The sequence below is a fragment of the Apostichopus japonicus genome, chromosome 17, assembly GCF_037975245.1.
Source record: "Apostichopus japonicus isolate 1M-3 chromosome 17, ASM3797524v1, whole genome shotgun sequence".
Lineage (NCBI taxonomy): Eukaryota > Metazoa > Echinodermata > Holothuroidea > Aspidochirotida > Stichopodidae > Apostichopus > Apostichopus japonicus.
In genome coordinates, this window is record NC_092577.1 from 8,305,187 (window position 1) to 8,331,806 (window position 26,620).

General features: G+C 37.4%; 3 protein-coding genes across 8 annotated transcripts in view; 1 reads left to right on the forward strand and 2 right to left on the reverse strand.

Annotated features, from left to right (window-relative positions):
- Positions 1–26,620, reverse strand: part of LOC139985116 (uncharacterized) — a 364,233-nt gene that overhangs the window by 132,647 nt on the left and 204,966 nt on the right. The window contains exons 1-2 of one of the 4 annotated variants that reach the window (XM_071999319.1): positions 21,495–21,829; positions 19,614–19,735 (exon numbers count right to left, since the gene is read on the reverse strand). The exons of 2 other annotated variants lie outside the window; for them this stretch is intronic. In XM_071999319.1, coding sequence (XP_071855420.1) covers positions 19,614–19,635 — 22 coding nt within the window. In that variant the 5' untranslated portion in view covers positions 19,636–19,735; positions 21,495–21,829. Of the gene's footprint in view, positions 1–19,613; positions 19,736–21,494; positions 21,830–26,620 lie in introns of those variants that run through there. One more of the 4 variants, XM_071999318.1, reaches the window with a different exon arrangement.
- Positions 1–26,620, reverse strand: part of LOC139985119 (uncharacterized) — a 409,107-nt gene that overhangs the window by 63,913 nt on the left and 318,574 nt on the right. The window lies entirely within an intron of this gene.
- LOC139985149 (uncharacterized) overlaps positions 1–26,620 on the forward strand; it is a 121,330-nt gene that overhangs the window by 17,737 nt on the left and 76,973 nt on the right. The window contains exon 6 of one of the 3 annotated variants that reach the window (XR_011799304.1): positions 62–78. The exons of the other annotated variants lie outside the window; for them this stretch is intronic. The gene's annotated coding sequence lies outside the window, so the exon portion shown is untranslated. Of the gene's footprint in view, positions 1–61; positions 79–26,620 lie in introns of those variants that run through there. 3 annotated transcript variants of the gene reach the window in all.

A 26,620-nucleotide genomic window follows, 5' to 3' on the forward strand; every position in this document is an offset into this window, starting at 1 on the left:
ACCTTGATAAATCTAGTGAATGGAAAGTTGAGTTATTTTATATTTTCTCTCAAACCTTCAGGTGATACAGTTATCAACATTTCTTCGGTGCATTTCCTCCAAGAAATTCCAAGAAAAAGTCAATGGGAACACATCACTGCTGACATAACTTCCTTTGTGGATTAGAGTCAGGTGAGTCTTCACATAATAATTTCTCAAAAGTCAGTTTGAGAAATGGAAATAGTTTGTGTTGGATACCTTCTGATCAAATCTACAGGCCATCTATAGGTGAAGACAGCTTGCCTAAGTAGTTACATAAATAACATTAAATGCACTGTTTCAGATTCCACTTGTTTAATTGTGTAGATGTAATAACATTTAGTGAAATGAATTACTGTATTGTAGTATTGCTGGCAGATTTCTCTAAACTAGAGACAGTTACTGAACGATTCCTAAATTATCAGTTCATCGGCAGACTTAATTTAGAAAATAAAGATTGCCCACATGCCTGGCAAGCTAAGTTGTTGTTGTATGTACCTTGGTCTGATCATAGATGTGTTTGAAATTGAGAAACTATGAAGTATCAAGTCTTTAAAGTTAGTGCATTGCCACCTGTAATCTTGGTATTGTTATGACCCTTTAATACAATAAATTAGATGAGAGCCAATGAATTAGGGATTCTCCAGGCATCTGCTATCAGTAATTGCTATCTTTAGATCTTACATCCCAATATAAGTAGTATTGCCAGTAGTCATAGCTTTTAAATAACTGGAATATGCATGATGCCATGATATGCCATGTTCACTGCTATCCTAGATGGACTTAAGTAACATTTTACTCTTTAACATTGCCAACAGGAAACTGTTCTTAACTGCACACTTTTAATGTAGTATACGTTGACAAGAATTAAAGATGTATTACACATATGTAGTAACAATGATGGTTGACCCATCCCTAGCATGGGTGTAGGCAAAATTCCCTGCCCCCCTCACGCCCCACCCATCCCCCAAAAAATGGAATCGAGACAGAGAGTACAGCAGGGTTTCAACCATGTAAGTTCGTGAGGACTTAAATCAAGATAAAAATCAAGAAGGAAGGAGTGATGATCAGTGATCCATCACTTTGAGAAACTACTTTAACAAAACATTTCTGAAGTACAGTATATGAAGATATAACATACATCAACTGTATATGTTGTACTGCATATATGCAGTACAACATATACAGTTGATAAATCTTCAAAATTGTTTCAAGAGTGACAAAACATAGCACATGTTTGAATTTATGTCCCCTTCATATTTACAAATATTGAGTAGGGCACAGCCCTCCTCTTCACCCCTTCTCATCTGGACAACATAACATGTTACCCAAAAAGGTGGTCAAGCTCCTGGGGTACAGCCCATTTTGTGACATGATACAATAAGGCATCATTTAGACCTTAAAGCAGCATTTTGCGTCCTTTTCTTTGATTTTTCTCAATTAACCTCACTGACTCCACTATGCCATAACGACATACATAACTAGCTTATCTATTTAAATCTTACTTCAAATGGTGGCATAAAAGTCGAAAAATCTGCAACTTTTAACGTTGATTTTCTCCAAGATATTTTCCGTTGGGATCCCAATAAACCCCGCCCATAATATGAATATTTAAACACTACTTAGTCGTTGACCAATACGTAATATAACACCATGCTTGATTTGTGTACAGTCTATATGGCAGTTGTACCAGGGAGTTCTATAACAACTCCCTGGTTGTACCAACGCAAAGTCTTGAATCTATTTTTAGTAATGGCTCATAACTAAACCTGCATCTCTGATTGGTTGAATTCAAACTAGGTATTTTGGGGGAACTGTATATGCGATTAATTTTATATGTGGAATTTGTTGTGGACACTTTTTTCATTATCTGCATTATCCTTAATTCCTCTCCAATTAACATTGTTGGCAGGGAAAAACTTGGCTAGTAGCTTAGTTTGCTGTTTTGTGATTGACATATGTAAAAAACTTGAGGGACATGTCAAAAAAGTAGAAAACAGCTACCAAACGCAAAATGCTGCTTTAAACCAGCCTTTCCTTTCACCCTTCCTCCAAAATCCAAATGATAACAATTGAAAGCACAAACTGTTTTGATATGACTTATTGACAGACTAATTTGACAGACTTATTTATCAGAACCTGAGCTGTAGTTGTTCCTCTTTGGTTACCTGTAACAAGATATTACAGATACAGGTCACTTTAATTTTCATTTTGTTTGGAATGCACAAAATATAGTTCTTTCCCATTCATGGTACATTGGTATGGTATGGTGCTTTGCTACAAGCTACAATCTTTCTGTGAACATTTTGTTAACATGCTGCTGTATTGCTGTGTATGTTTTGTGGATTGAATAACCAAAGCCTATTCACCTTATTAGCCCCAAACACAAACTGTATTGATCCTATCACGAAATACTCTATCAGTGGAAACAAATGTACCTTGATTTTATCCATTATATTATCCTTGAATAATGTTACACTAAGCCATTCTTTGTTTCACAACTTTGAGAACCCAATCTCCAGTAATTACAAATAATTATATTGTTAAGATTGCATAGCACAGTCACATAGTATCGAATCTGCTAGTAAAGGTTAGATACTACTGTAGTCATGGCAATAGATTTTCAATCTTTGTAGAGTTTGTTATGTTTCTTGTTTATGTTTTTTTTTTTGTAAATTCAGACGTATGTCTACTCAAGTCTTCAGTTCCACTGTAGCACTGATGTAATATCTAACGCTGACATTCCAGTAGAGAGGATTTTTCTTGTTTTGTGAGATGTGCATTTTTAGCATAGATCTCTAAGTTAAAAGTCATTGATGGGTTATTATCTTTAAGTGGTATTATTTCTGTCACACCCTTCCCCTTATGCCAATCTTTGTTTCATAATGATTTTTCTTCATATAATTTTCAAATGTAACTGTATGCTATGATAGTTCGCTGACTAGTTACTTAAATGTGCTATATTATTTATTTTAACCATAAAATATAACAAATAAGCTACTATTTATTTTTCCTTTGCTTTGGGGGAGGGGAGAGATGTTGGCGGGGTGGCATGACGTGTAAAAAAGTTGTGCTAATTATGTGCATGTGAGTAATGTAGTTTTGCTGTATAATGGGTTGATTGGCATACATGGTATGTATAATGGGTTGATTGGCATACATGGTATGTATAATGGGTTGATTGGCATACATGGAACGTATAATGGGTTGATTGGCATACATGGTATGTATAATGGGTGGATTGGCATACATGGTACGTATAATGGGTTGATTGGCATACATGGTATGTATAATGGGTGGATTGGCATACATGGTATGTATACTGGGTTGATTGTCATACATGGTATGTATAATGGTTGATTGGCATACATGGTAGGTATAATGGGTTGATTGGCATGTATGGTATGTATAATGGGTGGATTGGCGTACATGGTATGTGTAATGGGTTGATTGGCATACATGGTATGTATAATGGGTTGATTGGCATACATGGTACGTATGATGGGTTGATTGGCATACATTGTATGTATAATGGGTGGATTGGCATACATGGTATGTATAATGGGTTGATTGGCATACATGGCATGTATAATGGGTTGATTGGCATACATGGTATGTATAATGGGGGGATTGGCATACATGGTATGTATAATGGGGGGATTGGCATACATGGTATACATGTGTATTGGGTTGATTGGCATACATGGTATGTATAATGGGTTGATTGGCATACATTGTATGTATAATGGGTTGATTGGAATACATGGTATGTATAATGGGTTGATTGGCATACATGGTACGTATAATGGATTGATTGGCAAACATGGTATGTATAATGGGTTGATTGGCATACATGGTATGTATAATGCGGGGATTGGCATACATGGTATGTATAATGGATTAATTGGCATACATGGTATGTAAAATGGGTTGATTGGCATACATGGTATGTATAATGGGTTGATTGGCATACATTGTATGTATAATGGGTGGATTGGCATACATGGTATGTATAATGCGGGGATTGGCATACATGGTATGTATAATGGATTAATTGGCATACATGGTATGTAAAATGGGTTGATTGGCATACATGGTATGTATAATGGGGGGATTGGCATACATGGTATACATGTGTATTGGGTTGATTGGCATACATGGTATGTATAATGGGTTGATTGGCATACATGGTACATATAATGGGTGGATTGGCATACATTGTATGTATAATGGGTGGATTGGCATACATGGTATGTATAATGGGTTGATTGGCATACATGGTATGTTTCATGGGTTGATTGGCATACATGATATGTATAATGGGTTGATTGGCATACATGGTGTATAATGGGTTGATTGGCATACATGGTATGTACTATGTATAATGGGTGGATTGGCTTGTACATGGTATGTATAATTGGTTGATTGGCATTCATGGTATATATGATTGGGTTGATTGGCATACATTGTTTTTGTAATGGGTTGATTGGCATACATGATATGTATAATAAGTTTAGGTCAGGTGACCATGCATCTGATGTCATAATATTAGTTATATGTGAACTTGACCTTTAAAGTTGGTAGCTGTGGTCTGTCAAAAATGTTGTACAGGTAATGTTATGTTTTTACTTTCCTATCTCATGTTTTCAGTATCGCCAGAGAGATATAGGTAGCAGAACCTGTCCATTTGTTGTCCAGTCCACAAGATTACTTTTGTGAAACATTTCTTAAGTAATATTGTAACTGAAGCTCTCTGATGCCTGCAATACACCGTACCGGCATCACAAACTTAAGAGTTTGCCTTGTACATTGAATCTTAGCCTTTGATTTCCGTTAACCCTGTGCATCAACATTATTTTATTTCTGTTAATACTTTTCTATGTTCTTTTCTGGTCATATTTCACCGTCACATTTCTGCTTTACAATATATGGTTGTATTCCTAATTCTATCAATACTGCTGTAGTACAATGTTGGTCTTCGTAATAAATGGAACGAATGGTGGTCATGTTATAAACAATGCTTCCTCAAGTGGCTGAGTGATAAATATATTAATGAACTTTGTTGAATGGTGTGTAGCGCCAGAAAATATACAGAAAATTAACGTGAAAGGTAATATGAAACCTAATTAACTGAAAATGCAATGAATTTCAAGGACGGTTAGTTTAGGCTAATTATGTATCAATACTCTTTCATGTTTATGTATATAATTACTCATGAGATGATGATGATTTTGTGTGTAACATTTTAAACTTAAATCCTCTTTTCGTTAGTTTATCATTCCCAGCCAGTTTTCAGTTGTTCATTTATACTTGTATAATTAAGCTTGATGTAAAATGTAATCCAGCAGAACTTAAATGTGTGAGTTCTTGTGGTTTTCATTCCTTGCCGAAGGCCGAAGAAATCTATGCAATGGTGATGGCGTGTGTATGTGGGTGTATATGTGTGAGTACAGTATGTGACACTTTGGCTCGGAAACACAACATCTCAAGAAATCAAAAATGCTTGAACTTCAAGCTTGGTGTGTGGGTAGCCCTTAGTGAGTAGATTTTCTCTATTTTTTTCATGGAGGTCAAGGGTCATTTGACAGATCAACGGAGGTCATAGGCGAAAAATGTTGTAAACACTGTATCTCAAGAAGTATAAAATGCTTGAACTTTCAACTTAGACTGTTAATACCTAGAATAGCAAATCATCTCTATTGTTTTTCATGGAGGTCAAAGGTAATTTTGTGTCACCACAGGTCAAAGGATGAATACAATGTAAACACGATATCTCAAGAAGTGACAGTTGCTTGAACCATAAAGTTAGCATGTTGGTAGTTCTTAGTGATTAGATGTTCTCTATTCTTTTTTCATGGAGGTCAAAAGTCATTTGGGATCACCAAAGGTCAAATTCTGCAAATATCGTAAACAGGATATCTCAAGAAGTGAAAGTTACTTGGAACTTAAACTTTGTTTGTTGCTAGCCCTTGGTTAGCAGATGATCCCTTTTGTTTTTCATGGAGGTCAAAGGTCTTTGAATGTTAATTGTTGGTTACAGTCAGAATAAATCTAATTATGCAGAAGTGAAGTTTGTTTGACCTTCGACCCTCTTTGCCTAGGTAGCCTACGCATTACTCAATTCTGCAAGATTTGCCATTTCTGCTCAGCAATTCAGCTCGCTAAAAAATATTGTATCAAAAGTTTCTTCTCATATTGGCAAGGAATCACTAAGACACGTGACTTCTGGTTTACATTGCGTTTATAGTTACACGATTAAACGAAGTAAGGATGTTGTACTACTACTCCGTATGTAGAGATGGTTAGAATTCAAATCTAAACCATGCTACCCATGAGTTTATTTTGTTATCATCAAACGGTGTACTGCTCCCAATTTTCTCAAAGAACAGTTTGTTATTCAACTGTTGACTTACCCCTATCGTCTCCCTAAGGCCTGGAACGACTTGTCTGTATATCACTTAAACGGAAGATGGTTGTCACATGGTAATGTCTTCAAGTTTAGTGGAATAACTAGGGATGGGAGCAGGGTCTTAGCCAGAAATTTCAAATAGGGTGTCTCATCTGTTACTGAGTGCTCAGGAGACTATCCATCTGGCGCCAAAGGCGCGAGCGCGAAGCCTATAATGGTTGGGGTCCAGGGGCCCGCCTTAGGGCCCTTGGAAGCCCAGCCCCTATCAATGATTTATTTGAAACAATTGGGGTAAAAAGTATGCTTAGAAAGCTGTGAAAACACCTAAGCCATCATGATTTTTTGGGGGAATTCAAACATATAAAATGCTATAAAACACTAGGTGCAAAAGTGCACCATGAAAACAGCTTATAGTAATTGATATACTACAATTATATATAACCTACTGTGTATCTAATAAGTATATGCCTTTATTCTGTTAATGTCATCCATATACAGTGATGAGCCTGGGGTAAAAAAAATCACTGAACTTTGTAGGTGATACTATACTAACGCCGTGGGCGTCAGTCAGCTTGCAGCGCGACACAGTTACAGGTGGGGTCCATGGGCATGCCTTAGGGCCTGTGTTAGGGTCCATGGGCAACGCCCCGGTTGGGGTACAGGGGCCCAAGCCCCCGGATGCTCTGAGAAATTTGAGGTCTAAAGACAACATTTTGGTGCCTATTTTATAAAGATTTTTAAATTGATTAAAACACTCAAAAGCAAAGTTTCACGCCAAAATATGCACACTGAAGCCACATGCCTAGCCTGTCGTTTTCACCCTACTTGATTCTTTCAATCATGGCGACCCGTACTTAAAATGTTACTGTTCATAAAATGTACACAATGATCTGTTTTAATCTGGAATAATAGTCAGCAGCTACAGCACTACAACTTCTCCTCAATTGTCTCTACTCTAATGATACTAAAATATTGAAAATCAAATGTATGAAAATATCATTGCAATAATGTTGGGAACGTTATGGAAATCCAGAGAAAAATTTGCGGTATAAGCTCAAGATAGCGTATATATCCTACAGTGTGTAGGGTAATAGTTTTTGTCCCTCTGCAGGTTGGATATGCATCGATTCGGTAATGAAAAACATGCGAATGACGGATAAAATGATACAGTAACGCTGTTGTTAGAAATTAACGGAAATTGAGAGATGTAAATTTCGGAGGTAGAAAAGAAATCAAGGAAATCCACGAAAAAAGCTCATGTCTTCATATATTACCATGGTAACAATCATACTCAACCCATTTTCATTCCCCATTGAATGCGGTCACAGGAAAATCTGTGGCGACAATATCTATATTTTTTCCAAATTCTGGTGGCCCAGAATGAAAATGTGATCGCTACTTTGATATGCTAAATATTAGTACAAAAATCGCTAGGCCTAGGCTCAACATCGAGTAGCACTACTGTCACGATACTGACTACTAACGATGAACTTTGAAGCTAGTAGTTAGTACTGATGACAGTGGCTAGTAGTACATTTTTATTTTAAAATAATGGCCAATGTATATTATTTTCTAACAAAATGGGTACGGTGAAAAATATCTTACTTTATGTTTTCATGTTCAAATACGTAGGTGTAAGATAAGGTATAAAACCTTCCTCAATAATTTCTATTTGCTTTTGTTTTTTCATTAACTCGTTAATTACTGTACTTCATATAATTAACATTAGGCCTACTACTAGCTCACACTGCCGCCGCTGATTATGCTTGCTCTCCACGTCTATTGGATCAGACCATATAAATATCCAATTAGCTCTTAAACAGTTACTACTAGTACTACTATCTAATATGCAGGCACAGGGTTCGCATTAGCCACTAGATTGCGCAATTTGATCGCATTTGGAATAAACGATTAGTAAAAAGCCACTTGCGCTGATAATTGTTTTGTTATCCCATTTATAACCAATAAACATCTCGTAAAATTCATTGTCAGCCTTTCCTTTTATGAAATAAACGATTGAATAAATCATTTCTTCCACATGGTAGCCTAACACCACACTAAGTCAATGGAAATCTAGCTAAGCCTAACCATCTGTTTATTCGCTGAATTTGTGACGCAGTTATAAGATATCCATGGAATACTTTCATTATTGCTGTTACGTTCGACAACTTCGACCACATGGTTGCCTAACATCCATGGGCGGCGATCCGTACTTCCGAGTGGGGGGGATATGACCTTGTTGACTATCTAAGCGTAGCGCCACCATGAGTTGGCGCGAAGCGTACAAGAAAATTTTGGGATTTACAAACCCTCTAGTTGGCCGGAAACGGCACTTGCCGAGGTTTCCAAGCGGCATATACCCAACTTTAAAATAGGGATTTCATGTCCGAAATATCTCATAATCAGGATCCAAAATACTATTTTTTTAATTTCGGGTGTTATTTTGGGAAAATTGCCCCTGTCAATCTTGTTTCAGGCGCTACGTTAGAATGTTCGAGAGCTCTTTATATTATTCGATGAAGAAAATGGCCTCATGCAGGCTATTATAGGCCTATACACATGCAATACACAATTACACATAGTTACATTCCTAGGTACCGATTGCTATATCATCCAGGTGAAACGTACGTGTATTAACAGGGGCGTCGGAAGCTATTTGGGATTGGTACGGAAGATCAGAGTGTGGCCATCTACCATAATTATCAGGGGGTGGGGGACGTTTGGAAGGTCAAACTACGCTACGCGCCACCATTGGTTGGCGCGTAGCGTAATGGAGAAAATTTTGAAAAAATTCCTCCCAGATTGCAGGAAATGGCACTTCCCGAGCTTTTCTTCTGTGCATTCTCCCTTGTCTGTTTTTGTACCCGATTAATCTTCTGAAACACATTTTGAAGTATGTTTTCATTTTGGTTCTTTAGTTTTTGCCTTTTCTTCTTCTTAGTGCTACTTTTTTCTCCTTTTTTTTTGCGCCGTGAATATTGGTCCGGCGAACCGCTCCGACGCCCCTAATTAAGCATTACCCTGGTAACATGAGATTCTCAGCTGTTCGAGGGAACATGTACGTGTGTAGGCCTACTATAGGGCCTATATGAATACTATGAGGGTGCATATATGTACTATATCAATACCGTGGGCGCAATAATACATTTTGTTGTTATAGGGCCAATGAAGCCTACAGTCAACTATTCTTGCTTTATAAAGACGGTTTATTTGAAAAGATCGCACTGCGTTTATGGTATAGGCGAGAAATGAAGCTAAAAAGAGCCGTACATTCACGATGATGCATAAATGAAGGCATGAAAATATTCTTATTCCTGGCATTTGGTGGGGGGGATATGGTGTATTACATCCCCTCCACCCATTTTCATGGGGGGGATATATCCCCCCATCCCCCCCAGGATCGCCGCCCATGCTAACATCACACTAAGTCAATGGGATAATCTAGCCAAGTCGTCTGTTTATTAGCTGAAATTGTGACGCAGTTATAAGATATCAATGGAATACTTTCGTTATTGCTGTTATCTTCGACCACATGGTAGCCTTACACCACACTAACTTGGTCAATGGGAAATCTGCCTAACCATCGGTTTGCAAAAAAAATCACACTTTGCGTATGATTCAGGGTAATAAATTAGGAACCGGGTAGTACCGCGTCGGGCAGGTACCTTCGTTATTTTTGTAAAGTATTGGTGAAATTTCAGTTGCAAAAACTGATGGCCACAGTATTATAGGTCTGGCGACTAGCGTTAATTTTTCCAGAAATTCTCATCGCCAGCCGAGAATGGTCGTCGCCAATGCGACCGTAATGAAAAAGGGTTGATATTCATACTAAATGCGAAGCAAGATGGCTTGTGTTGCATACATCCTATTGTATTGCCTTGACAAATGGTTTCTCGAACCCGCGCAATATCACATTAATATAAATTAATCGGAAATTTCGCGCCATTTTGTAACTAGACAAACTGCATGGTCGTTACTACGACGCAAAACTTTTCCCTCCTGCCTTTTCAGGTATATAAGGAAAACATCGCAGGAGCTGTCAATATTAGCTCACTCTTTCCACAGTACCGTGATACACTACGGAATGCCAAATGTATCAAAAATGTCCAAAACTATATAAGCATGTCCAAAAAAATATAAGCATGTCCAAAAAAATATAAGCATGTCCAAAAAAATATAAGCATGTCCAAATTTATATAAACATATCGAAACTAATATAAGTATGTCCAAAAATAATATGATCATGCCCAAAATAATATGAGAGTGTCGAAAAATTATATGAACATGTCCAATGTAACTGCTAACTTCAACTTTTTAGTGAACATTTTGGCATCTGAATTCACGCCATCTGTTGCAAAATATCCAAAAAAATATAAGCATGTCCAAATTTATATAAACATGTCGAAACCAATATGAGTATGTCCAAAAATAATGAGAGCATGTCCAAAATAATATAAGAGTGTCGAAAGACTATATGAGCATGTCCAAAATATAAAAAAGTGTCGAAAAATAATACAAAAGTCTCGAGCGTAACTGCTCGATTCAACTTATAATGAACAGTCAGGCGTTTGAATTTTACGCCATATGTTCCAAATATCAAACTTTTTATTTTGGTATGCTGAAAACAAAAACACCATATCCAGCGTAACTTAAGACGATATACAGTTCATCCATTACCGTATTAGTGTGTGTGTTAATATTTTAATGATATTTCGATCAAGAACGATTTTATTTTCGAGGAAATATTAGTTGAGTTGTTTCGTAGCGCGAGTGATCAACCTGGCCTCAAGGTGCTGTAACTATCAGTGAGTTTAATACGAAGAACCACTGTGTCCAACATCCCACGCGGTTTAATCAATAATATGTAGTTGGCGAGTTCTTCCCACGTTTCCATCTTGAAATTTAGTTAAAAGGTGAGAGTGAAGATTAAACGTTGAATACCCCTAACCTAGGCTTATTTTTTTTTAATTCTGGGCTAGTGTCCGACTTCGCCTGGTAACCGTAATTAAGTGTCACAATTTTCCGTTAAAAAAGTAACACAGTATAGTAGTTCATTTTCACTGTCAACGTACGCATGTGTGATAACTACTGTACGTTGTTAGCGCTTGTGCATGTTGTACGTACTTTCGCACGTGAACTTCTTTGCCTTCGCAACAATATATGAATAATCTCAGCACCTCTAGGCAGGGCGAAACCACTCACATTATGTAGGGATGTAAAAAGAAAAAATGTTAGGTGATGGTCTTGTTTTTACATATTTTGAATTATTTGCGTCACAAAAACAGAAGAATGTTTCAATAATATATTGTCATAATGATAACCATTGTGTCAGTTGATACAAATTACCTCCAAAGAAGGTATTGTAAGCTAATTTTTTTCGACATACCAATACAAAAGTTCGATATTTGAAACATTTGGCGTGACTTCAAACGCCAAAATGTTCATAACAAAGTTGAAGTTAGCAGTTACACTCGAGACTTTTATATTATTATTCGACACTCTCATATAATTTTGGGCGTGCTCATATTATATTTGGACATACTTATATGTGTTTGGACATGCGCGTATTATTTTGGACATGCTCATATAGTTTTGACATGTCTATATAAATTTGGACATGCTCATATAAGTTTGGACATGCTTATATTTTTTTGGATATTTTGCAACATATGGCGTAACTTAAAACGCCAAAATGTTCAAAACAAAATTGAATTAGGCAGTTACATTTGTCCCTCTTGTATTATTTTTCGACATTCTTTTAATATGTTGGACATGCTCATATAGTCTTTCGACACTCTCATATTATTTTGGACATGCTCTTATTATTTTTGGACATACTCATATTAGTTTCGACATGTTTATATAAATTTGGACATGCTTATATTATTTTGGACATGCTTATATTGTTTTGGACATTTTTGAAACGTATGGCATGCCGTAGATACACAACACCTAGCTGGGAAAGAAAAAATACAAATATATGGGTGTGTGAAAATGATCACGCAACGAAACGATTTCTTTTTAGCTATCTAGGTGGTTGGCTATTGAGTGTAGGTTTTTATATTGTGTTGTTGACTGGACTGTATTCCAAGCTGTTATAACGAAAGGATCGACTGTCAGGTTTTTTTCAGTGATTATTTCAGTGTTGTGTCATCATGTTAAACGTGCGGCGCCCGTTGACTGAGCAGTACATGCAAATAACTAATAGTTACAGAGCCATTTATTGGCGTCTCAAAAGCCGTCCCACTCAAATTCGGCCGTCTTTCATTTCTAGCCGTCTCAAAGACGGCGAAACGCATTGCTAGCTAAGACCCTGGATGGGAGGGGGTGAGGTGTGATGGTTATAAACGGTCTCTGTTCTATATCTCCTTACATTCAGCGTATATCCCTGTACACGCAGTAGTTTAGTATCATGGAATTTGGCGGCGTGGAAGACGGATTGTTCTTGAGACGTTAATTATCAATAACCCAAATTAAAAGTGATATTCGTTGCACCGACAGGCTGAATACATTGAGTGTCAAAGGGAGGTGTGTGAGTCTGGAGGGGATGGGGGTGCATGATCACATCTTCCACAGTTCACTTGTTAGATCAAGACATACCGTTTGTGACATTCTTTAGTGTCGACGACATCAGCTCCACTCATCTGCAATTGTACTTCAAGGCATTACTGAGTCATTTGGCTGGATCCTTTGTTAGCGAAACAATACGATTTAATCAAACGATCGATATTTAATTAAAATCATATTCTCAGTTTACATTTGGTGTCGACATTTCTAGGTACACGTCAAAAAATTCATGATCAACGTTTCAATTTAGATATAGCGTCGCAAGTTTGTGATATCAGTCTAAATTGTTCTATAAAAAAAATGAAATATCAGAAATAAAACCACACAATTGCAACATGTAAAGTCTTTTTTCTTTTCAGGAATAATAGTCGAAAGTCGAGGTAAGCAGAGTAAATTAGACAAATCATCTTTTAACATGATTTTCTGTGGTCAATGTTCGTTCTGAGCCACCGTAATTCCCTAACAAATTATATTGCGTACATTGTAATAACAGTCGGAGCAGATGTTGCTACCTGATACAGCGAAAACCAACAAAAACAGAAAAAAGGAAACCTAGACAATAATGTTTCATATATAATGTATAACTCTATCATGCCAGTTTTGGTTCTTTCAGAGGAAGGCAAACAAATATTTGAGGGCTTATTCCCCTCTCCTCATAGCTACTCCTCTGCACCTCCCCTGCCCTCCATTGTGGTACAAGATTAGTCTGTGTACAGAATAGTCAGTTCATGGTTTTGTATTAACGTTATATTTTCGTATTGAGAGAGAGTAAAAGTGTTTGTTTTACATTGAAGTTTAGTTGCTTCCCAGTGTATATGACTGACTACTCTTGTAGCAAAGAGTTCTCTCCATAGCATTGTAACAATAGCTCAGTAAAGAATTTCGAACACAGGACCGCAACACTTGACAAAGATGCCTTTTTGAGCATTGGTCGTTGATTTTCAGTAGGCTTACAGCTGTTACGTTGTTACGCTTGACTTGAGTTACAATAAAATCAAATGACTTGAGCGAAATACTTGTGAATTGACTTAAAAAAATCATTGGCTTGGTGAAAACAATGTGATAAACTCAACTCAAATTTCAGCTAACAGTAAAATTTAAATCAAAAAAGTATCATCCATTGTAACTTGATGATAAATTATTAAAGCAACAAATGTTTTTTTTCAGCAGCATATTCCAGTGATTTCCAGAAAGAAAACGAAACCTGTTTTCACTTGTTAAATATCAGAACATGAGAAAAGGGGACTTTTCAAACAGGGCTTCCCTTCTGCATTTGTGTTTGTTTTCCTTCTTAATATGAATATCCTTCTTTTCGTATCTATCTATCGTTATTATAAACTTATTATATTTATATTAACAATTTTTTCACATCTAACCTATCTTTTATAATCAGGAACTAGCTTGCCTATTGTTATCGCTATTTACTTAGCCTGCACCACAAACTAAATTGATAACGTACTTTACCACCACTGTATGACAGGCACTGTTTACACAACAAACAAATATAAAGATCATAAGACGTGTACCCCGTGGTATCATATAATTGTTTCATTGTTAGTTGATGATATATGACTAGATATCTTTACAGATTGAAGATAAGATGCTTCACTTCCATTACGTATTAAATCATCTGGTGTAAAAAGAAACGACGATGTATTTTTTTCTCATTGGGAAAAGAGAAACATATTCTAGATGCGTGCCGATCAACTTTTTAGGTCAGCTTTAAAGGCACAATGCAGATAAATAATATCTTCTCTCTAATAAATTGGTCTTTTCTAGAACAAATAACAAAATGATATTCCGGAGCGAACAGCATCGATTAGTTTCATTCTAGTCATCTAAACGATATGATACAGACTTGATACACCCAAGCAGCATAGGTCACATACACTGATTTCGTGTATGGAAGGTAAATGTTACATCCAGTCCCCATATGTGATAAAATCAACAAATAACTAGAACAACTGTAATAAGCCAGTTGGACGTTTGTTCCTTTGACGTAGACCAAAGCTAGGCTTTATTTCTAAAAGTATTCTAGCTAGCATGCGACTGTAGTATAAACGAAGACAATTATAACTAAAACTATCACAGATTAACCGGATTACCAATCTCATTTACGGTTGCTAATCACGACACATGTTCCGGACGTGACAAAGAATACCCAGTCTTGGACACTGATTGATAAAATTGAACAACATGTTAACGTCACTGTACCCTCATCATAGAAATTCAACTAGGAAGAATGCACAGTGGATCGCCGTTAAGAAGTGAAGCCTTGAAAAAAGTGAGGGCGCTTTGTAGTGTACGGCAAAAAGCCAGATCATTTTTAAGTCTTCACATTAACATTGAGCATTCGATTTTAAAACTGAATTTGATTATACCCGTTTTTTTTTCTGAAAGAGTAGGTGAACTTTGCACAACAGAGACATGTTATGACGACCAGAGTGGTAAGTACTATACTCCCGAATTAAGAACCACTTTCTTGACTTTTCTTGACTCTCTAATGACTCGCGTAAGTGGAGTGTTTGTGCAACTTTTAATGTCTGGGAAGGGTAATTTCCGGTATCTGAGAGGCACATGGCAAACATTTTTCTTGGTTGTATTATTTTATTGCTCCACTCAAATAGTGACATAGCCTAGTTGTCCCTAAAAAATGCCGTGAAAAAGCAACCGTCCCTCCTCCCCACCCTCTTCCCACACACACCTCCTTTTGTGTAATACTTCCGTATTAGTCTGTGCATACAATTATCAGTTTAATGTTAATGATGCAAAGTGGGTAGTAGCTCATTTTTTTTCTATCCTAGATTACAATAAGGGTTATGTCTACCCTAGATTAAAATAAGGGATATGTCTACCCTGGGTTACAATAAGGGGCGATATGTCTACCCTGGGTTACAATAAGGGGCGATATGTCTACCTAGATTACAATAAGGGATATGTCTACCCTAGATTACCATAAGGGATATGTTTACCCTAGATTAGAATAAGGGATATGTCTACCCTAGATTACAATAAGGGATATGTCTACCCTAGATTACTATAAGGGATATGTTAACCCTAGATTTGAAATTCTGCCTAGAGCAGGGTTGTCCAACCTACGGCCCGCGGGCCACAGTCCGGCCCGCCGCAGGGTTGCGTCCGGCCCGCCAGAGATGCTCTGCGATGCGAAATTTTAGTGAGCAGATTTATTGATAACAGTTTTAAGCTATATAATCAATCTTTCGAACCTTCTGGGTCCAAAAAACTGCATACAGGTCAGTTTGTGTGACACTCTCTCAGCGGAGGGGGGGGGGGGTGCGGCTGGACTTTATTCATGTTTTATCAGGAAGGAAAATAAATCAGTGCGCTCCGCGCGCAGTGCTCACATTTTGTTGCCTTGGGCTTCGGGCAAGAAATCGAAAAATCGAGCGTAGGGTTCATGCGGCCCCCTCCTTCATCATAATCATTCCATATGGCCCTCCTCTGCAAAAGGTTGGACAACCCTGGCCTAGAGTTACCCTTTAAGACAATTTTTAACTGATATACATTAGGTAAACATTAGCCTGATTTACGGCCATGAAGTGTCCACTCCGTTGATAGGAACACACTACGTCAAGAAAATACTATCAACCTTCATGCAGCATCAATTTCAACATATCCATACGAAAACTCGAATATATCGTGGAATCAATCTACACTTTTACTTTGTTCTTTGTGATTCAGTGTTGTGTAGCATTTCAGTTTAAATCATTCTTTTCACCTCTACTACATGTTTCACATAACTACCAGTGAATGGTACGGTATTGAATATAAAGTTCCTATCCACGTTTTGTAGAAGGCCATGTTGAGAAGTGAATAAAGCAAATTGTTGTACGGGCTTGTGTAGATTCGATCAATAATCTCTCAGTCGTGGCGTTTAATTCATTAACTCTTTGACCCTTTAATGGAGTTTACAATTTGGTTTTCTTTACATATTTTAGAGATCTGAATCGTGTATTTACGAACTGATGGAACGCTGTCTGTCTAGATTATCTGAGACATATGTATTTCAGTTGACTTAATTCTTGAACTATCTTTCCTTATACTTCCAACAGGTTTGAATGATGTCTCATAACGAAACAGTCATCGATGAAACAAGGTTTATTTGATATAAAACAATACATTGATAATTTGTGACTTTCTCTTGGCGGGCTGTGTAGTTTAATGTAATATACATTTATTTAGATTTGCTTGTCGCTGAATTTAATGTAAACATTCATGAAGTAGATTTTTTTCTAACTATGTTTTCGATATTGATATTTTGTATATTTAGTTAATCAACATCATGTTCTTTTGGTATAGTTGACAGAAACTGACGCATTAAATTGTTGTCATAATTATGATGAACATACTTACATTAAATCTAGATGCAATCTCCAAGAGCTGGATGGTGGATCTCTGAAGAAGCTTGCTGTTGCCGCTCAAGATCTCAACAATCTTTGAACACAGATTCCTGACGGTGTCCTTGATTCCATCTACCTCGCCAGTTTGTTCCAGGATGCAGAGGATGGCAAACTTATCACCGTCTCTCCTGCTCTTCAAGTATTCTATTATTCTCTTCCCAACTGCTGAGCTAATCCCACAGGTGAATCGATAGAGGTACTGAAGATTAAACGGATCCACTTTATCAAGAACATCCTTCAGCTCAGATGCACCTCTTGTAGCAGCTACAACTTCTACCAGTCTAAAAGACGCAAACCATTCACAGAATAGTTGATGATAGAACCTTAAGTCAGTATGTGTCTGTATGTCTGTAGCAGAAGTCTGTTCGTTTGTCACAGCAGACACTTCTTCCTCTACCAAGATACCAACTGCAATATAATGTTGACAAAACCCTTGACCTAGTCGTGTACAGAGTCCATCTTTACGCCATGATAACTGTTGGTTTTCACCGCAGAGACCTCCAAATGCTACTTTACTAAGTTCCTTGTATTTGACAGCATACTCAATATTATACGCCTTTGCACTTTTATCCGTTGATTTGTTACTAAGATGACTATGGAAGCATTGGATCATGTAACTAAAGAACTCAGTGACTGACTTGAATTTCTGAAAATGTGTCTTTTCGTGGGTCATGTGAGAAAACATGACAAAGATGAGAGGAACTTGACATAAGTCATCCAGGATCGGGTTTGCTTGTAAAGCGCGCTTAATTTTAGCAACGCTTTCGTCATCTTCCCCAGTAACAGCCTTGCGAATGTACTGGTCACGTGCTTTTGCGTCAAAACCAACTAACCGCACTCGCTTTGTGTTTGCTTTGTCATAGTCCTTCGGAAGATATCTGGTTGTCAGGGTAACATCAATATTCCCAAGCAGATTGCTGGTAATGATACGTCCTACGTCACCTCCGGTAGCTCCATCCCTATCAGGAAACTCATCATACCCGTCCAGGAGTACCTTAACAGAAGAACAGCTTTCAATGATATCTTTAATATCAGAAGATTTGATTCGAGGATCACTAGGTGCTAAGAACAGCTTAATTGCGTGATAGATAGATATCTTGCTGTTCAGTTGCCTCAACCGGAGCAGAATTAGAATCTCTACGTCTTTAAAAGGTGAATCCTTGACTCCATTGCACCAATCATAGGCGAGCTGTAGGGTTACTGTTGACTTACCATACCCGGCTTCTGCTTCTATGATGCGCCGTTTGGCTTTCATACGAGGGTCTCTGTATATATCTTTGTACGAGTCCACACGCACCCATGGTCCTTCTTTCTCCTTCGTCGCTCCTTCAACAACATATATCTCTGTACCGCCCTCAACAAATACCTTGTCCACACAATATAGTCTGTCCTTGATGTACGGTATGGGCTGGATTGCGTCATATTGTAGTTTATACCTTCTCTTCAGAGAATTGATGAGTATGGACTTCTTGTCTGTAATGTGAACAAAATGTTGATTTGTATACGTTATTCGTAGGTCAATAAAATTTGTGCGTTTCAGTGCTGATATATAAACTGGAAACAAGCTGTGGCAGGCAATCTGTTTGATGTCACTGTTAACGACATAATTACACAAGTTCAATCGGAGTAATGTGCAAATTTATATCTCCTTATATGCGCTCATATCTTATATAATCATTCAAATCGATTTGGTCAACTTAATAAGGTAGATGTCGATTTCAACTAGTATAATTCATTTCGAATTCAGAAGATATTGAATTTATTGGCCCTTTGAGAATTAAGTTATAATGACATTATAATATTTCAATTACTTTGCTCTCGATCTGATACAGGTGGCCTACCTTCTTTGGAACAAACTTGAACATTTTATAGCTGAACTCAGTCCTGCCCAGCAGTCTAGGAGTTAAAAGTACGACATGTTTTTGGTGCATTTGATTACATCTACATAAAGTGATTTTAATACAATGTGTTATAATATCACACAATGTCACAGAAGTCAATCAATCAGTTTGATAACACCAATCTAGCTTTTTAATAAAAAATAAAAAAAATAAAAAGAATAATTAAATCATGTTGACTCTCGATCATACACTATAAGATTAACTACAATGCTGAGGCTTAAGTCATTATCAATGTTTATTTTAACACCAGCCTTCCTATGCTAAGTTACTAATACAAACTATGTTATTACAACAAACCTTGCACTGTAAGGCGCTCCATCGATTATGACGTCACAATAACTTTCGCGGGATAAACTTGGGTCTTCACTTTTCTTTTCCTTTGAGTGATATTATCCATGATTATCTTTCAAAGCGATGATCTGTTGAATATATAGATACAGCATGCATGGATAAAACTAACTGAATAAAATTATCATAAATCAATGTATAATTAGATAAGTCAACAGAACCAGTCACTTTAACAACAGGTCTCTGGCTCGACAAAGATTACATCAAAGTGAATCTCTCCTTATCTCTTATTTACTGTTTATTGTTTACACAAAACATCGACCTTTGAAGTAATAAAATATAAACCCACCCTGAAATATTCAACTTTCTGTTTTGCTATCAATATTCACGATATCCTTTTAGAATGTCACCTACAGCTCATCATTTTAGATAGCGGGCTTCACAATTATTGCTAGGTTCTCTCTTTATTGTTGATACAACGTTTATTCATGTGCATGCTAAAGAAGCTGTTTGAGTTAATTGTTATTATTCTATCGATGACATCTGATAAAACTGTAGTCAATGTTCATTGCAAAAAGTTCGGTAAAAATCTGTTTTCTTTTTTAAACATTTTCCAATTGGTCTTTAATGTGTGTTATGCAGCAAAACAAAGCGCGCACGCGTGACGAAATTTTTAACGTTGAGGATCGAATCAAATTTGTTAATTATTCCCTCAGTAACCTTTATTTGATTAAATTAAAGAGAAAGATGACACACTGTTATCAATACACATACTTTTGTATAGTATTAGCCTACCAGGGTAAACTTGTGATCCTAAGTTAAACTGCTGCTTCAAGCGGTACGACTGAATTTCGGGCAGAGGAAATTAATTGTTGCGGTTCCTTGATGAGCCAATTAGGTTTAATCTCAAATTATTTATATTTGTCCACTAATTTCAGAAAAACAACATTTACGATGTTTTGTTCTGGTCACTAGGATAAAGCAAAATACATCAGTCACATGATTGCTTACATACAAAGACAAAAATCCATAAATATAAGTTATATTAATAAACTTAACTTTTTCATTCTATTGTTTTAACATTAATATTCTTCCGGATTATTAGGAAGTTTGTAGAATTGAAACATACAGTAATGTTTGACAGTGGTTTTACTGAGCTGTAGAACCACATTCCGACCGAGTAAGCCTATTTTAACTTATTCAATGTCCTCTTTGCTTCCCACATATATGCCTAACTTATACCATGTTCTATGAACTTCCCACTAGATTTATCTTAGAAAAACTTATTCAATTGTCCATATATTTCATACATCATGTATACCATGTTCCATACGGATAGAAAGTAAGACAACTGCATCTCTCTCAGGAATTTAGTTGCAAGCTCAAAATAAGCCTGTTCCTTGAGGAATGTTCTAAATTATTTCCAAATCCGATTCATTCATTTAATTTAGACCTAAGCCCAAAGGCGTAACTCCTGCTATAAAAGTATTACAATTCTACATGTCTGTTTCGAACAGACTCACTGTTAGTATATTTATGATCTGGTCTGACCGCAATAAAGTGAAAAGATAGCACATTTCTTATTGGAAGAGATATGTTGTAGCTGCATGAATGAACTTTTAAATAACCAGGATTTACATAATAAGAGTTTGACGAACATGAGCTCAACAATATTCCCTTCAAATGAATGAAATATTACAATCGACATTGAAATATGATCATACAGACATGGATTATAATTCTTATAAATTGAATTGCCTTCAAGACGCCATGTTTATATAGTAAGCTGTTGTCATACATTTAACATAGCCTATGTTATTAAAGACGTGTTTAGTATATATCAGTACATAAATACCTTTACATCATTACTGTCTCCTGTACGTTACTTACCAGTACGATCATCGCTATGCGGGTTTATCATCCAGAGTAACATTTAAGTCTAGAATCCTTAAATCATTTAATATCAGATGAAAATCATGAAAGAAGAACATATGGAAACAGGAATGAAGAATATCCAATTAACAAGATGGCGTCGTGTAGGTCATGTGACGTTCGATCATACGATCCTGGACGCTAAATAGATATCGGTAGGAATCAGCCTTTAGTTGTAACTGGTTTCAAAGTTTGTTGTTAATAGTTTACACAATGAAAGACTTAACTTGATGATAGAATTCATATCTGGTAATTATCCCTTGTTGTGTTTATTCTGTCAATCAGCCGTTCAAAGGTACCTGCTGTACGTATATGCATTGCTCTCTGTTAATTTAATTAATACGCAAACATTGTAAGTGTCCGATATATTTTGTCGTATGTGCGTAATATGCCTGTTAAGTAAGCAAACTGTGTAGATGAAACTACAAGCGTTGATGCCCAACTCTGAATATGTCTTGCTTTACGAAAATGAAAAGAACGTAAAACCACTGTTTAGTACACAAATATAAAAAAGGAAAGAAATTATACACATTTTGACAAAGAGAGTGTAGATATAGTGAGCTATAGAGCGGGAGTCTAACAAGATTAGGATTAGAGTCCCGTTCTAGAAACAAATAATATTTTGCTCTGTTCAAATTGATCGTCCCGGTCAGTTATCAGTAAGACAGGATTTCAATGAACAGAAGAACAAAGTTATAGTTGAAGTCATCAACAATGTCTGTTATATATGAACGGGTTAGATGTTTTCAAATGATTGAATCATGTGAGAAAATTGAGAATATATATATATTTTTTTAATTTAAAGCACTTTATATGCTTCAGTTAGGCGACAATACGACGCGGTAGCGCAATAACGTTCACAGGATACCAAAGGTGTGTATGTGGTGGGGGAGCTGCAGGGGCGTAGCGAGGATTTTGGCAGGGGTGAAGATTGTAAACAAACTATCTAAGCGTAGCACCACTTGTTGGCGTGAAGCGTACAAGAACATTTTGGCCGAAAATGCCTCCCAGATTGCTGGAAATGGCACTTCCCAGGCCTTGTATGTTGCATCTAAGCATTTTCTATTTTGAAATTACTAGCGATATCATAAAAAAAATATATTAAAAAAGATGCTCAGGGGGGAGGGGGCGGTCGCCCCTTCGCGCCCCCACTCCATTGGCTACGTGCACATTAGGAGCTGGGAATCGTATATTTCTACTGTTTAACGTGTTGGAGCTTGAACTTTTGTTTGATCCTGCCCGGAAAGAGAAAATATAAATTTAGACATAAAACTGTGCACTGTGCATATTTAGACCTGGGAGTTGCTACTCTAACGCAGCTCCCTGTTTAGACTATAAAGCAGGTCCATATAAGTAACACTTAACGCAATGTTTACTAATAGATGATAACATAATAGAAAGGGTGATGATACAACCGTATCAAGGGTCCAATTCTCACCAGGATGATTGCAACTATCCACGGAGTGAACCATTTCCCAACGACTGGCGATCTGAGATGTGACCATGACCCACATGCATACCCCTACACCATTGCGCCCCGACTGAAGATCCGAGGTGGGGCAATGGTCCACGTGCCCTCCTCCACCCATTGTGCACTCCACTGCAGGAGCGTCGAATGCCAGGTCCGGTCCCGAGGACAATGCCGGGCCCCCTCTTTTCACTGGTCACATATCCCATAATGTTTGTTGTAGCCCCCGTACTTCTCCCGGGCGCGTAATATGATTACGAGGCCCCCAGACTACAAAATGATGCTATAATTACATCACGTCAATTCCTATGTATACGACTATGCTTGCGTGTGTTATAAACTCAGCAACTTTCCACATCATTTAGGGGAGGGGAAGGGAGAAGAGGGGAAGGAGAAGAGGGGGTGGGTGTGAGTGGAAGGGGAGGGAGAAGCAAGGGGCGGGTAGGGGAAGGGAGGAGGCACGTGTTCCCATTCTCCCAATGGCTACGATACTATATGTATGTTCGTATGTATGTATTTTAGATCCTACTGCAAACGAACTGGCGAAGAAGCCTCATTGGCTTATCACATCCGCAAGCTGACCGAAGTCAGTCTCTCAGATTCATATTTTAATATGTCAATTGTCAACAACTCTGTAACTGGACGACACACATTAATCTTGGAGTGACTCGAACCGGGACCTTATGATTGGAAGGCATCGGCGTTAACCACTGAGCTAACACTCCTAACTAACACTGAGCTAACGCTACTATATATATATTTACTGTACACAATAGTACGTATATGAGCAGGCATACAATAGGCAGGCATACACAGGTATCCATATATCAGTGGCTCAAATGAGATATTGTTTATAATAGAGACGACAAGCCGGTTCCACATGACGCAGGGAAATTTGTCTTTATATCGATATGATCTATAAACTATATATATTGTCCCGAATGTTACGCCTTCATTATTCAAATCATAGACTATATATAAACCCAATTCCTATACAGTTTGTAACGTCTGGACACATGCTGCTTCAGCAGTTTTGGTGCATACCTTCCACAGCCAAATTCTTACGTGGCTATAACAGAACTGATCACCTACAAACGGCGGCTAAATCAACAATAAAAATTCATTGACTGTCGCAATTTATATTATAATTGTTTCTTTCTTTTAAAAAGATAAGAGTCCTTGTATATGTAAAAAAATTACCTTTTACTGAACTAAGATACTATAAGATACCACTTAGGGTTTAAAAAGAAACTTTCCATCTCAATTGCTTTCTCATGAAAATGACCATTTGCCGGTGAAGAAATTGACCAGCGTAAACTTGCGTGAAGATTGACAAGGGTCTCACTGTTCCAGGTGTGTGGCTTGGAAGTATGTGGTGTCATTTTTTCCCCAGTATGGGTCAGCCATTCAATTTAGGGCAAACTACCAATGGCAGATGACTTTAACTTCACCTAACTAAGATCGTGTCCACAAAATGTATACGATATTTTAATCGTTTCCATTTGGGAGTAAACGACATACTAGTCTTGGCCAAGTCGTTTTAATACTCTTGTTCTCGCTTGCAAACTGTACATGCCTCAGAGTCCGTTTCTGCCTACAACAAATAAGCTTGCCCAATGTAGGCTACTTTACATGCCCGAGGATCTGTCCGATACAAACAATCTAAAGCGTTGCCGCGGGCGTTCTCTAGATAGATACGGTAAAATAGCTTTGTATAAAAGAAAGGTACACTGGGCTGTATACAAGGGTAACGACATACTCAATAGCAAACTCTATTTGCAAAGCATTTGGTAGTTGACCTTCATTTCATTCGGAAAGAATCATATAAACTTCCAAATAATTTCAAGCGATGTAACAGGGGCGTATCCAGGATTTTCTAACCCGGGGGGGGGGGCGAATTACTATCTAAGCGGAGCGCCACCATCGGTTGGCGCGCAGCGCACAAGAAAATTTCTTGTTTTCATACCACCCAGATCACCGGAAATGGCACTTCTCGGTCTTGAAAATGACCAACCAGATGTACACTTTTTGCCTGAGAACCAAGTATTTCCCAATAGTTTTTTTTTCCACCTATAACCGTTTGAAGATTGTCACCAGTCACAAATCATGTGACCTCATCCCATGTCCTGTGAATCATTGTTTTTGTAGGTGATTCTACGTCGCGGCCCACAATATCCGTCAGCCCCACTTTTCAAGGTTTTACGCCCATTATTTGGGTGAGGCACACGCCCCTTCCGAATCCTTGATCCGTCACTGGCTACCATGTGTATATAATAGGGATCAGCGCTGTAATGATGTCACTTGAGATATGGAAAATCACGTTGATCGCCAGTGATGACTAATTATGATGTTAACGTGGCACTTGTGTTATTTACATGTACAGAAAATATGCCTTTAACAGTAGGGTGGTGGTTTGAGCTGTCACATGTTAAAAATATCTGGCATATGGAGGATGTGCAAACATGTCCCTGGTTAGAATTGGGAAAACTACTATGGTGTTTCCAGCATTGGATGCCTTCCCGTTGTGTCCACAGTTGCCATGTGTTAACTCACACTATACCCTGTCCACGATTGGATAGTCCGTTATTCCCATGATGTCCACAGTTGAATTGTGGAATATCACATATTGGTATTTGATCATAAATAATGACTATTCCTAATGTTTGTGTTCGGAAATTATAGGGTGGTGGTTTGAGCTGTCATGTGTTGCAAGTACCTGGCATATACAGATGCTATGCACACATGTCCCCAGTTAGAGTTGGGAAAACTCTACGCTAATGTGTCCACAATCGGATAGAATTACCTTCGCATCCACAGTTGGTATGTGGAAAGTACACGCATTATTGTGTGTCCACGATTGGATAATATATTTTCATTATGTCCACAGTTGCATGTGGAAAATCACATAATGATAATTGATTGTAAATGATGACAAAAATAAACAAATCAGGTATTTACATAATGTTTTATTAACAATCAAGGAAGTACGCTTGTAACCTGTAAACAATAACTTGATATGAAGACGTCCACACTTGCATAGTATCAACATATGGTCCCCGATTGAGGGCATTTACATGTATGTGTGTGTATGTGGGTGTGCATGAATATGTATGTGTATGTACATTTTTGCGTGTGTGTATGCGTGAGTTTTGTATTCACTGGAGGTATGTTTCTTAGGATATGAATACCGGTATAAGAAGAGAAGAAGAAGTACTTATTTCAGATTCAATTTTCGCATTATGTAGATCATTCCTTTGTATCATTCAGATGACATACCTATGTTGTTGTCGGAACTAATGCATTAATCGATGTACCACATACATGTATAATAATCGTAAATAAATGACATTAAATAAAAATAAAAATAAAAGGACCCAAAGACCGATATTTCAATGGTGAACTGAAGAAATTGACTCTGTTATCAAGTCCTTCAATGCGCGCACGTTACTGCTGTGGTCACATGAGCGTATGTACGATGGTTAATCTAACAGCAACGTATATGTAATTAAATGTAAGGTGAACCTGTTAAATGGGTACGTGTACATATAGTTTCACTATACCTAACTGAAATATTAATATGATTACCAATGTAAGATAGCGTACATAACTGAAGTAT